Source organism: Hippopotamus amphibius, chromosome 8 (genome assembly GCF_030028045.1).
Source record: "Hippopotamus amphibius kiboko isolate mHipAmp2 chromosome 8, mHipAmp2.hap2, whole genome shotgun sequence".
Classification (NCBI taxonomy): Eukaryota; Metazoa; Chordata; class Mammalia; order Artiodactyla; family Hippopotamidae; genus Hippopotamus; species Hippopotamus amphibius.
The window spans coordinates 71,859,645-71,873,240 of NC_080193.1; the positions used below are offsets into that span (position 1 = coordinate 71,859,645).

At 44.0% G+C, this 13,596-nt stretch overlaps 1 protein-coding gene and 1 pseudogene across 4 annotated transcripts in view; both read right to left on the reverse strand.

Annotated features, from left to right (window-relative positions):
* Positions 1-230: 230 nt before the first annotated feature.
* On the reverse strand, positions 231-559 carry LOC130859178 (UPF0449 protein C19orf25 homolog; annotated as a pseudogene).
* Positions 560-4,285: 3,726 nt separating this feature from the next.
* The window catches only part of LRRFIP1 (LRR binding FLII interacting protein 1), a 146,415-nt gene continuing 137,104 nt past the window's right edge, over positions 4,286-13,596 (reverse strand). For all 4 annotated transcript variants that reach the window (XM_057744875.1, XM_057744878.1, XM_057744874.1 and 1 more), the window contains 5 exons: positions 10,259-10,308; positions 8,621-8,738; positions 7,812-7,891; positions 6,687-6,791; positions 4,286-5,143 (listed from right to left, as the gene is read on the reverse strand). In XM_057744875.1, coding sequence (XP_057600858.1) covers positions 5,033-5,143; positions 6,687-6,791; positions 7,812-7,891; positions 8,621-8,738; positions 10,259-10,308 — 464 coding nt within the window. In that variant the 3' untranslated portion in view covers positions 4,286-5,032. The remainder of the gene's footprint in view (positions 5,144-6,686; positions 6,792-7,811; positions 7,892-8,620; positions 8,739-10,258; positions 10,309-13,596) is intronic.

The following is a 13,596-nucleotide window of genomic DNA, read 5'->3' on the forward strand; positions in this document are numbered from 1 at the left end:
AGGGCGCGGGGCAGGTGCACAACCCGGACCCCACCCTCGGGGAGGGCCCGCGCCCGGCTGAGGCCGCCACACCCCCGGCAGGCCGTGTCCCCTGGGGTCTCTGGGTGCCAGAGCGGGCCTAGGCCACGGAACAGAGAGCCTGGAACCCGCTGCTGGAACCCAGGGGTCGGGTGTCAGGTGAGGTGCCAGGCCAGGTGTCGAGGGGCGACCCGAGGTTCCAGCGGGCCGGGTCAGCCCGAGGAGGCGGCGCCCGGCAGAGCCACCTGGCCCACCTGGCCTGCCTTCCGCAGCTCCTTCCGCTTCTGCTCCAGCTGGGCGCCCGCCTGCCGCAGCCGCTGGTTCATGGCCACGTAGACCTGGCTCTGCTGGTAGAGCTGCTCCCGCGGGGCCTCGGCGTCCTCGGCCCTCCCAGAGGGACCTGGGGGGTCTTCCCGGGCCAGGGCGGTGAAGACGGGGTCCTCGGTGGGCACCCCCCGCACGTCCTGCAGGATCTGCTCCACCGTGGGAGGCGCCGGGCGCGTAGGCAGCACCACGCGCGCTTCTTGGCCTTGGAGCCCATCCCTGCATTGGGAAGGAGGGAGCGTGGGCCCAGCCGCTCCCACCGCCTGGCGAACTCCTGCACATGCTCCGGAGCCCCGCTCGCGGCGAAGCCCGCCCTACCCCGCTCTGCCCGGGGCCGAACAGCACAGGGCCAGGGGCTTCAGCGTCCGTCTCCGTCCAAGCCACAGCCCCTCGCCGAGGCTCCAAGCGCCACGGCCAACCACCACCCCTTCCCGCCCCCCCCCCCCCCCCCCCCGCCGCGCGCACGCCCAGGGCCGCCACCGCGGCCCAGCGGACACTTCCGCTTCCGGTCGGCGCGGGGACCCGCCCAACCAAGGGTAAAGATATTGAAGAGCATCATGGAAAGGGATGCTTAAGTGCATCTGGAGGCAGACCTGGGAGCAGCAGACTCAGACTAGGAACCCACACGCTTGTGCTGGCCTTGTGACTACATTTCACTTTCTCTGTTGCATCAGGTAAGATTTTACTGTTGTGTTGTAATGCGCATCTCAGGCATGGGAGTCATTTCTATTATTATAAATGAACACAACTTCTTGGTGTCAACAAATTGATTCTACTTGAAAGCTTTTTTTCTATGGACTCCTATAATATCTCGATTTCATGCAGATAACATAAGTTACGTTCATACATATTAAATCATATTTGGTAAATTGAAATGCTTAGGTTAAAAAAAATTTTTTTTTAATTTTTGGCTGCACCACACAGCATGCGGGATGTTAGTTCCCCAACCAGGGATCGAACCTGTGCCCCCTGCAGTGGAAGCTCAGAGTCTTAACCACTGGACCACCAGGGAAGTCCTCGATTTGTTTTAATTTTACTTAAATTATTTTTCTAATTCTAAAATAAGTATGGACAAACAAGATTTAAAGCAAAGACATACTACTTATGTAGAAGCTAGTACTATGACTGAAAAGTAAAGAAAAAAAGAGACTGGGAGGAGGTGTGGTGTCAATTTCGTGATGAACGTTGATTGCAGTTTTCTGGGAAGAGCAAAAAGAAAGCATGCTTTCACTAATTATTAGAGAAATGCAAATCAAAACTACAATGAGGTATCACCTCACACCAGTTAGAATGGGCATCATCAGAAAATCTACACACAGTAAATGCTGGAGAGGGTGTGGAGAAAAAGGAACGCTCTTGCATTGCTGGTGGGAATGTAAATTGATACAGCCACTATGGAGAACAGCATGGAGGTCCCTTGCAAAACTAAAAATAGAACTACCATATGACCCAGCAATCCCACTACTGGGCATATACCCAGAGAACACCATAATTCAAAAAGATACATGCACTCCAATGTTCATCGCAGCACTGTTTACAATAGTCAGGACATGGAAGCAACCTAAATGTCCATCAACTGATGAATGGATAAAGAAGATGTGGTACATATATACAATGGAATATTACTCAGCTGTAAAAAGCAATGAAACTGGGACATTTGTAGAGACATGGATGGACCTAGGGACTGTCCTACAGAGTGAAGTGAGTCAGAAAGAGAAAAACAAATACCGTATATTAACACATATATGCGGACTATAGAAAAATGGTACAAATCAACCTGTTTGCAAGGCAGAAACAAAGACACAGATGTAGAGAACAAACATATGGACACCAAAGGGGAAAGCGGGGAGGGAACGAATTGGGAGGCTGGGATACCAAATTTTACACTCTAAATATATGCAGTTTATTATAAAAAATAAATAAATAAAAAGTTAAAAAAAAAAGCATGCTTTGTTATGTAAAAAATGTTTAAAGATAAAGCTGACAATATTAAGAGAAATTTTCAGCAAATACATAGTGTGATGGTTTAAAAAGTATGTCCACAAATTCTTTGACATTCTTTCCTTCAATAGCCAGGGATGCTGCTCTACATCCTGCGATGCCCAGGACAGACACCCGGCACCCAGGAGTGATCTGGCCCTGGATGTCAGTAGCATGAGGTTGAGAAATGCTGGATTACAGGAATGAAAAAAGCCAGTAACAAATATCCAATAGCCACAGGAAATGTTTTATTCTAGGAAATAAATTTTAAAATTGTGTTCTATTTTCCTCTGGATGAGGAAGTGTGTGCAACATGGATTTGCTGTGTCTGTAAGGACTGGTACGAGAGGTAGAGACTAAAGATTTGACTTCCTTCAGAGCCACTGATTTGAGAAACACCGTCTTCCCAGGACTGGTGAGACAAGCAAGAGTGGCTTCTTCACCAGCTATGAGACTTCTCTAGGCTCCGGTTTCCTCAACTGTGATATGGATTTAATAACAGCATCTACCTCCTTAGGGTTTTCATGAAAATCAAATGAGTGAAAATATATAAAAGCATCTACCTAACTGCTAGGGATGTCTAAATGATATATAAGTGTTTGTTATCATTAGTGTTATTTGTGAGCTGGATGGATATTTTACTGGTCAAACATGTTTGTATTAAGATGCTGTGGAAGGAACATTAAGGATAAAACAAAGAAGTAAACATCTCTCTTTTGCTGGCTGGAAGGACGCTGGAGGAAGCAGGGGCTCCTCTTTCTGGTTCCTTCTAGTGTGCTTCCTTCCTCCTTTGTCACTGGGCACTTGCGGTGAGCCATTCAGGTCACCCAATGGTGCTGCCCTCTACCGAAATTTCTCCCAGTCTGGGCCCAGGTTTTCTTGTCTGCTGGCGTCAGCCCTCTGCCACCACGTAACTTGTCTGCCCCCTAGTGGGTAGTGTCCCCAACCCCTCGAATGAGGTCTCAGTCCCAGTTTGTCCCATTTTTGGGTTCTTTAGACCTTCTGTCATCCATAGTAATTAATCCCCTATTACAAGTCAATTATTCTTTATATTACACTTTCCCTGTTCAAATTACTGGGTGGTTTCTGTTTTTGGATGGGACCAATACACTGCATTCTTGAAACAACTTGGAACACTTAATCTCATTAAGTAGAATTTCAAACTTATAAGTCTTTTGAAACCAATCATCCTAAAATTTGTTTTAACAAATCTTAGGTAAATACAGAAACCTGTGGGGAGTTGGAGCTTTCCTGGGATCAATGCAGAGTAGGTTTCTGCATGAAAACATTGGTTTTTGAATATGCAGCAGCTATAGCAGCTCTGTGGCACTGATGTGTGGATTAGTGACTGGATAGTTTTATCTATGGAATACTCAAGAAGATCTGAACTGTAAAATACCCTCCGCACAAGGAGACCAAATTTCTCTAACCCAATGAAATGTAGCCTTGCGTATCCCAGATCCAGACAGTCCTGAGGGACAGACCTTCATGACCTTTAGCACTCTGTTGGGAATGTTTCTTAATAACATATACCCAACTCATGTCCAACTGTCCACACTACATATAGTTATGGATGATATTATCTTGGTTTGCAGTTGCTAATACCCTGAAAAGCTGGCCTGCTGAACCAGCCTTATCTGAAACCCAACGTATACAAAAGAGTAACTGAAAATCAGCAAGTAGCCAAACGTCCTCTACTTTTGTCCTTGAAGATAATGGAGTTGTCTCTACCCTGGTCTGTAACTTCTTCAGTTTACTTTTTATCCTAAGAGTGCTGATTCTTATAAGTGTTCTATTCTTATTCACGTGAATACACCTTCTTTTTTAAACAGGGAAAGAAAATGGATTGATTTGAGATGGTAAAAAAATAAAAAGATGACCCAAAATAGACAGAACAATTGGTATGAAAAAGTTAAATGAAGATCTTCTTTCTCAGTGGGAAAAAATAAAAACCACATTGCTAAAGTCTTTCAACATTTCAGTTTTTAATTTTTCTAATAGTACATTCTTTAAAAGAAGTTAACAACTTCAATTCCGAATATAAGGATTCAATAATGCGAATGAAAAGCTGTCATTTTCAGTGAAGCTGTTGCCTAATTACCTTGGAAAAAAGTATTCTTTTGATTGAACTTATGCAAAAATCCCTTAGAAAAGCTTCATTGTTGCCTGTAAAGAGTTTTCTTAAGGTCACTTTTGCTTCTAGACCATCCCCTTGTTTCTAGTGAAAGAGTTTTGCTTGGTAATGGCTTGTGGTTCCACAGTGTTTTGTGTATGAAAAGCGTAGACTAAGAGATACTACTGAAGTCGCTCAAATTGTAGATTCTGCCACAAAAGGAAGTCCCAACACTGAAATATTTCCCCTTAATGTTCAGCAAGACACACGAAAAGAAAACTCAAGTCTCACTTTTATCTTTACTTTGATCACCATTTTAAAGGGCCTGAAGAGGTTGCTGCACTGTCAGAAACAGAGCTCCACGGCCCGGTGTGCTTATTAAATGGCCTGCAGGTTCGGAGCGGCCGCTGCAGCAGGGGTCGCGATCTGCAGACAGAGGCATCTGGTGGCTGCTGGGGCTCCGGGGGCTGAGCCGGGTGCTCCCCGGGAGTGTTTTCTCAGAAGCAGGGGAAGAAGCAGCGCTCCCAGACAGCAACAGAACAGCCTACGAAACAGTGCTCTCCATCCACCCATCTGTTTCCTGTTCAGAACTGGCCTCTACTGTTGGGACAAGAGGACACTCCTGTTGGCTTTCATTTTTTCCAGACGCTTCACTAAGTGGCCGTTGCTCACCTCGAGCTCTTCTGTTTTGTCCAGTGCAGAGCGAAGCTGGAAACAAAGGCAAAAGGCAGTGAGCCTGGATTCCAATCCTACTGAAAATTATAATTACAACCCAGACCCACCGAGATCCTAAAAATACACACATACCTATATGTGTGTATGCATATACTTCTTAATTTTAAAAGTAACACAAGGCACGAGATTCTGGCCTCATGAGTAACTAGGGAAACTTCCTTCTCTGAAACAGCAAACCCCAGACATGGTGCAGTCCTGGGGATCCTGATTGTCTTACAGAAGGTGAAATAAACAAACAGGAGCCCAGCCAGACCAGCTGGAGGAGGCAATTCCCACATCCCTGGGCACCTGGATGCTAGGATCTGCAGCCAGAAACCAAAGTGGGAATGTCTGGGGCCAAGATGGTCACACCCAGGAGCCAGGGCCACAGAGCCTGCAGATCACAGCAGAAGCCACATCAGGAGGGAGCTGCCTGGATCAGCAGGCAGTGAGGCAGAGTGGAGGTCCTCTAAGGTGCAGGTTCATAGCCACGTGGTTGTGGAGATACGGATCATTAGAACAGAGTGTGGTTCTGCTTCTGATCCAAAATCCTCCAGGAGGCTGGGTGGGGTCCTGAGACAGCTTAAACTCCCCTGCCCTGCCTTTCACCAGCAGAGGCAGAAGCAGAAGCAGAAGAAGAGGCAGAAGCCCTCTTTGTGGAAATTTCCCCAAGTCAGGCCTGAAGTATTTTCCTATAAATTCAAAGCAAGCATAACCTCATAAAATACCAAACACTCGATGGGACAAACCATTTGAGTCAACAGAAGCAATAAGCAACAGAAACAGACCCCAAAGACTGAACATGTTTTAGTCATCAGTGTGGAAAACAGAACAGCTGTGTGTGAAATCTTTAAAGAAATAAGGATAGAATCAACAAAGGAACTGTAAACAAGAAACTATCAGGAATAAGTATATCTTACAAAACAAAAGAAGGCAAACTGGCAGATCTATAAAAACTGTACTTTATGCAATGTTGGAAGGTAAGGAGATGGGAAATGGGAAAGACAGATTGTAGAGACATGCCAAGGGTCCCGGAGAAGGGCTGGTATCCTCTAAGCAGAGTCCGGGGAAGAGGAGGTACTTAAGGTGATCGTGGTTGAAAATTTTCCAAAGTTTATTTAGAAAAAAGACTTCACAGATCAAAGAAATACAACACATCCCAAGCAGAATAAATAGCAGTAAACCCACATATAACACATTAGAGTGAAATGCAGAAAATCAAAACCAAAAAGAACTGCAGAGCAGCTAGAGAGGAAAAAAAGATCACCTAAAAACAGGTAGAGTGACAGCTTTCTCAGCAGTCGCCTGAAGACGGCGGCATAATAGTTACAATCACCACAGAAAACAATTGACAAGTGATTCTGGCCGTATGCTACTACCTGGCCGAACTACAATTTCCTTTATGATGTGAGCAAGGCCCTTCAGAGTGGTTTGGGAAGATGTGACAATGAAAGAGTCAGCAGTAAATCCTCCCTCTGCTCTCGCAACTAGAATATCATTACCCATTCTTTCCCTAGAAATAGCCTAGAAAATTTACCTCTCTTTGGAGTTTCCGTTTTTCAGCCTTAAGTTCATCTTCTATTTTTTCAGCATTTTCAGCAGCCAATTTATAACGTGATACCTGACTTTCTAACCTTAGGACCTGAAAGGGAAAACCATATGTGTGAATTGATAGGCCTGTTTTCTTTCCCTGATTGGTTTATTATATTTGAGATCAAAGGGTATAGTTTAATTAACTGAGAGCAAACATCATGACAATAAATGTGATCTAGTGTTTGGGGATATCCCATAGGTTCTGGCCACACAAACTTTTTGTTCATATTTATGAGCAAGCCAGTACTGACACCCAAGTGTGGTTCCCGCCAGGCTGACCCCATCTCCCCCCACTGGGGGTTGATTCTTCAGAACCAGGCTGGCGAGGCAATGGCTCCAGCAGGACCTCAGCTCCAGTCTAATCTCCCCCGGGGGTTGTGGGGTGGGGAAGCAGAAAAGGGAGGAGAGAGGCAAGGGACTCAGAGATAGAGTTGACCGAAGGTGGCTTTGGGGTGGCATCTGTGGCCAGAGACTCTAATTGTGCTGCCCTCAAAGGCACGCTTCCAAACATGCATCACTTTCTAGATGTGCTTCTCAATTTCGCTTGTACAAAAATTCCAAAAAGTTCCAACCACATATACCCACAATGGAGGGGGCAAGTTTTTATCTCTCCCTTCGGTTAGGACACGATTTGTCCCAGAGCCGAGCATGCTAGAGGCATGAGTGCCCCAAATCTAGGGGCCGGAGTGAGCCGCCAGGCTGGGAGGAAAAGAGGGAAAATTCAGGCAAGAAGGACATCCCTGCACCAAATGTTTTGTAATTAACCTTTTTTTTTTTTTTTTTTTTAAAGAATAAACTTTCAAAAAACTCCCTAACCTTGTTTATAAAGGATTAGTATCAACTGTAACAGCCTAGGTCCTAGTAATACCTTTCCCTCCCTACATCCTCTCCTTATAGGAGATACATGGAGACTTGCTGCCTTGTTTATCCCCCTTAGGACCTTTTTTGGTTCTAAAATTCTCTGCTTCTTTTTATCCTCAGCCTTTCAAGGGTGAGTTCTTTCTAGCAAATAAAACTTCAGTTAAGCATCAGTCAGGCTGCCGGTGATTGCTTGGAAGGGCACACGTACATTTTGTTCTAATGCAGTTATCTCTTGCTCAGATTTTGCAAGTTTAAATTTGAGGTCGCTGATCTGTCTGTTGGCATCCCCTAAAGGTTGAAAGAGAAGGAAAATTTGTTAAGCTCTTGGGCTTTTAAAATGTTAAAACAATAGTTACTGGGAACCAAGCCCTTACTTTACAATCGTCTCACAAATCTGTAAGTCCTGGCCTGTGGCCTCACAACTCAGGAGGCACTCTCTCTCCAAGTCCTCGCAGGGAGAGCGCCCTTGAGCAAAGAAGACAAAGAAATGGTGGGGGGAAGTGAAGGAGGGAGAGAGACTGGGCATGCTTTTATCCCCTTTTGCCTCTTTCTAGTTTGTTGGCACAGAAAAATACCATCCAATTTCCCCACACAACCAGCAGATCCAAAGCCTGCATTCAGTGAAATAAACATGGTTTCTAGCAGTGTGTCATCTGGTGGTATCCTGGTGCACGTTTTGGGGCACCTGTTCTGCTTCTTAGGCTCAGACAGAAGCATTCTTGCCCTGCCCACCTGCCCATCCTTGTTCTAGCCCACAAAGAAACATCTTTATGCTTTTGTACTCAAGGACTTTTGGGGGGATGTAGGGAACAATGGCCATTCCTTGCCATGATAGTTTTTCTCCTCCTGCACTAGCAGGCAGGCTCCTTAGATGTGGCATGTGAACTCTTAGTTGCAGCATGCATGTGGGATCTAGTTCTCCAACCAGGAATCGAACCCGGCCCCCCTGCATTGAGAGTGCAGAGTCTTAACCACTGTACCAACAGGGAAGTCCCCTACACAAGGATTGACATTTACTTTGTAGATCCATCACGTGCACGTCCATCCCGTTTTGTAAGACACCATCTTCTGGGTGCAGACTGTCTAATCTGATATTCTTCTGTCTCTCTTCCAGCTGCCCTTTGAGTTTCTTAATCTGAAAACATCCACCAGTAAAGTATGTTAAAGTATGTTCTCTATTTTAAGTGAGACTGGAGCCTATCAGAAAGGAAGCAACGTGTAATGTAAAAGCCCACGCCCCCTAAGTACAATCCAATGTTGCCTTGCAGTTACTTTGTGTGTCTTTAAGGTCTCAGGGAGACTGGGATTATGTAAGGAAGCAGGAGAGAACTGTAGCAAAACATTACAATCCACTGGCAATCTCCCCTTTCATAAAGGAACAAACCCAAATGAATAAATGAAAAACCTCCTGCCCGTTAGTACTCTTCTTAGAAAGTAATAGTATAATGAATGAAAATGGAATTATATTTACAGTATCAGGCATTCATTATTTTGTAATTCTGGGAGAAAAGTTATTTTTAAGGTTGAAATTCCTCTCGAACTCAGGAGGAGATTTCCCGTAAAATAATTCAAGTGTTTATCTACAAGTTCATAAATCAGTACACAATTCACCTTTGCTTTATTCACTAAAAAGTCAGGAAGGGCCACTGGAGCCTTCCAGGCACAGAAGTACCGTCCCCAAAAGAATCCAATTAGGTTGTAGGTTTGCCACCTTCAGAGGGTTGGCCTCTACTTCCCTCTGAGAGAGACACACGCATAAGAGTAGTTGGAACTGCACTTAACAGCCATGACTGTAGAATTTTCTGTGTAACGGGGAGTCTCCCAGCCCTTGTCCTGTTAACCTTCAATCTCTGTGGACTTGTTGGAAGTCCCGACACACCAACAGGAGCAGAGCAGACCCCCAATGACATACAAACCATCGGTGCGTGCTGCTTTAAGAAAACAAGTACAGAATTACCATGGACACATGTTTTTAAAAGATCACAGGCACTTCATGAGAATCCTCCCACCACATTTATTGCTTTGCCTGATTTTGAGAGAAATCTTCAAATCTCGTAAAAAGCAAGGCAAATACCTTTGATTAGGCTTACAAGGGAAAATGAGAGAAATTGAGCTTCCTTAGAAAGTGATTGTGGAATATTGTAATAATACCAAAAAAGTGTATGAAAAAGACCAAACAGGACAACTGTGTAGTATTTCTTGAAGTAGAGGAGATCATGGAAGGTAAACTATAGTTAAAACAGCTTGGGTCAGCTATAACAAAGAGATACTTGCTGGGCACGGGTGCTGAGCACGGAGAGATTACAAAACTGACTTTCAGGGGCCAGTAGGAGAGAAAGGCTGTTGGAATGCCTGCGGAACGCCCTTACCTCTCAATGCTTCATTGAGGCCTTCTACATAAATCGTTATTTTAAGCAGCAATTAATGTAGAGTGTACCAAATTCAGACCATGGCCTTGAATTTTTGGGACATCCTCTCTCAATCTGATATGACCTCTGAGGTTTTACTTGGATAAAAACATTAAGAACACTGGTTGACTTGATAATCATTTTCAGGCACGATGTACCAGGGGTTTCCTGATGAAGCCAGAAGGGGAAGGTTCGCGGTGTCAGATGCCCCGTTCCAGAACTCATAAAATAACAAAAAGATTGTTACCTGTTCCAATAAGCATTCCCGTTCGTCAACAAGCTTTTTCAACCTAATGTCTAAAGAAATCAGAAAGACACAGGTTTAGGTGACTCCGTGGACTGCCCTTCTCAGCAGATTGCCAAACTGAAGAATGAGCATTGGGGTTAGTGAAACTGATGATGGAGGTATTAATCACGTACCACAGTGAATGAGGCCACAGACAGGACGGGGGAGGAACTCAGCCGGGGGGGTGGACCGCGTCAACCTCCCACACATGCTTGTCTCGTCAGGGCAGCATCCGGCTGCATGCAAACAGGCTAATCTTCTACTTTGGGTTAGCATGCAAGAGCTCTAGGGCCAAACCACACTGCAACACAAGATCTCACAGGCTTCACAGTTTAACATCATTAGCAAGGTACAGACACACTGAAAATGGTGATCAAATATCACTAGCATTTTTGTTAGCCTTGGCTTCCCAAGTTTCCATCCCAGAAGTGTTTATCTCCCTCATTTCTTTCAGAGATTCGCCAGTGTCAGAGTTCTGACTCTATGTATACGAAGCCTAAGTGTGCCAACAGCACATCCGATAACCCACTTGCTGCTATTCTTTTGAGGAAGACTCAGTAATCACTTAGGTTTCTGTCACTCTTCCCACCCCAGATATAGAAGTCTGCACATACGTAAGCACCTAGAAATCCCCCAAACATCTCCCTGGAGGGGCATCGAGTAATGGAATCTCCAGAGTATACAGGAAACCAAGACCTGGGGAGGATTTTAGGGGCAAAATCTTACATCAGCTTCAAGGCAAAATCAGGATGATATGATGGTGATGGATGCTAATGTGGGCAGTGCCCTGGCCATGTGCTAGGCACCGTCTCAGCTGCTCACACCACCACCCCACAAAGCTCTCCAGGTGGGCACTGCTGCCACATCCCTCTTCTACAGATGAGGACCCGAGCCCAACAGCTTTCCTAAGGCCCTGGGCCGCATCCATAACCACTGCACCCACTGTTTTCCTAAACACAGCCCTCTGAGTCAAACCAGACTCCTGGCCCAAGGCACTTCTTCCCAAGGGGACAGTGCTCTCGCACTGCCCAGATTTTGATTAGCCATGTGATAGAAATAATTTATACAAAACACACCTTTGTTTTCATTAAAAAAAATCATCTATCTACAGTCTAATCCAAGTTACATGTTTTTTCTAATCATTTTTCCAAACATCCTAAGTTGCTATCTTGAAAGGCACGATAACAAAATAAATGAAATAAGAAAATGTTATGTATAAGATACATTTATAATCCCTTTGAGTTCCATTTTAATTTACATACAAACTGCTTCTGACAGATGTTTTATTCTGTCCCTTCCATAAACGCACCCAACACTGAAACAAAAATTAAGAAAAATTAAAAACCTGGCTCTCTTATTCAATATCACTTTTCATTTTATCTTGTATATTTTATATTCCTATATACAAAAACCACAGACATCATAAGAAACACTGAATATATCAGAAAGTGATTTTAGGCTCATGTATCTATTTACAATTGTATTTTTTTCTATTAGAAGACTTTGAATATCTTAGCTAGCAAGTAAAAAAAAAGTTAAAATGTAACAATTGTGCTAGCAATAAAAAAAAACAAGGGTAATCTGACCTTTAGTCTTATGGTGAAAATATGAAAAATGGAGAGTGAGAAACAGAACTTTTAAGGAAGCAAAATTTTAAAGCAGAATTGGAGAAGGTGAAATAGTGTTAGGAAACTGGAAAAAAGCAAAATTGATATGAAGAAAGTGAGCACTGAAATAAGTCAGAGAAAGACAAACAGAGTATGTTATCACTTACATGTGGAATCTGAAAAGTAAAACAAATGAATACAACAAAACAGAAACAGACTCACTGATAACCAGTTATCAGTGGGGAGAGAGGAGGGGAGGAGCAAGATACGGTACAAACTACTACTATAAAATAAATAAGCTCCAAGGATATATTGCACAGCACAGGAAATATAGTCAATATATTATAATAACTTTAGAGTGTAATCTATAAAAATACTGAACCACTATGTTATACACCTGAAACTAAGGTAATATTGTAAGTCAACTATACTTCAATTTAAAAAAAAAAAAGAAAATGAATACTGCTTTTTTAAAGCTTTAAAAATCAACAAGTCTAACCTGTGAAGTGACTGGTGTTGCATGGTTGGTAACTACTGTGATACTCAGGGAGAGTGTTGCAAACCTGTGCACACCAAGCAGCCTTGCTCATCACCGGTCTCCAAAACACCCAAATGATGAGCATTAAACAAAATGAAGTCACAATATCTCAAACTCAGAGTTTTCTTCTATATTGGGAAGTTAAAATCAATTGGCGATTAAAGTTACTTTTGTAACACAGTTAAAGGGTTACATTTTTTAAAAATCTGGTTTTTATGTATTCAATTCCAACACACTTTCTTTCACACTTTAAGAGACCTGTGAAAGGAGAAACAAAGTGGTGAGGCCATATGGACAGTCACGGGGGCAGCTAGCACCAGGACCTCCAGCCCTGCTCTGGCGGGGGGGCGGGGCTTGCGTGTTTTGATCGCGTCTGTCCAGGCTGCAGCAAGGTCAACCACCAGCAACAACTGCAGTCACTCAACATTTACTCTCTTTAGTGCTTTACTGGATCTGATCCTCACCACCACTCTAAAAGACAGGTTCTAACCCCAATTTCAGAGAGTAAAATGAGGCACAGAGGCGCTTAGTAGCTTACTCATAATAATATATTATTAGGAGGACCAATTTTCATTCTGTGGATTAAGAGTGGCTTCCGCTGCCCATTGCAGAGAAAAGTCACCTCCCTCCATATTCGTAAAGATAATGATTGGAAGACTGAGGTCTCAAGAAATTCACTGACTGTGGTCCTTTCTCTGCTCCCTCCCTGCACTGACTTAGTTTGATTATAATCCACGTGGTCTGTTTTCATCTTCCCCAGGGCTAGCCTCCCTCACCAGGAAAGCCCCTCCTTCCCCTAAAAGGCAGAATAGGGAAAGGTTGCTGAAGACGATTCTTTTTTCTCCTGTCGATGGGGCCGAAGAGGTCTGTACAGATGGGAACTCCTTACACCAGCCGCTGCTTCAGTTCAGCTGAACAGCTGAAACCTTTCACGTCTCAAAAAATATGTTGGTCTTCGAGGTAAAAGGGTCAGAAAGGGAGAGAGTGGAGGAGTTTTTCTCCTGAAAGACATTTTCCCTGTATAAGATCATCACCGAATAAGCACATATTCTGAACGTAACACACTCACAAACACCCCTTCTTTTCCTTCTAGAGCCCGGACATTTGGAATGACTCTTACTGTTATGTTCCCCTGTTTTGATGGCCATGGTAGC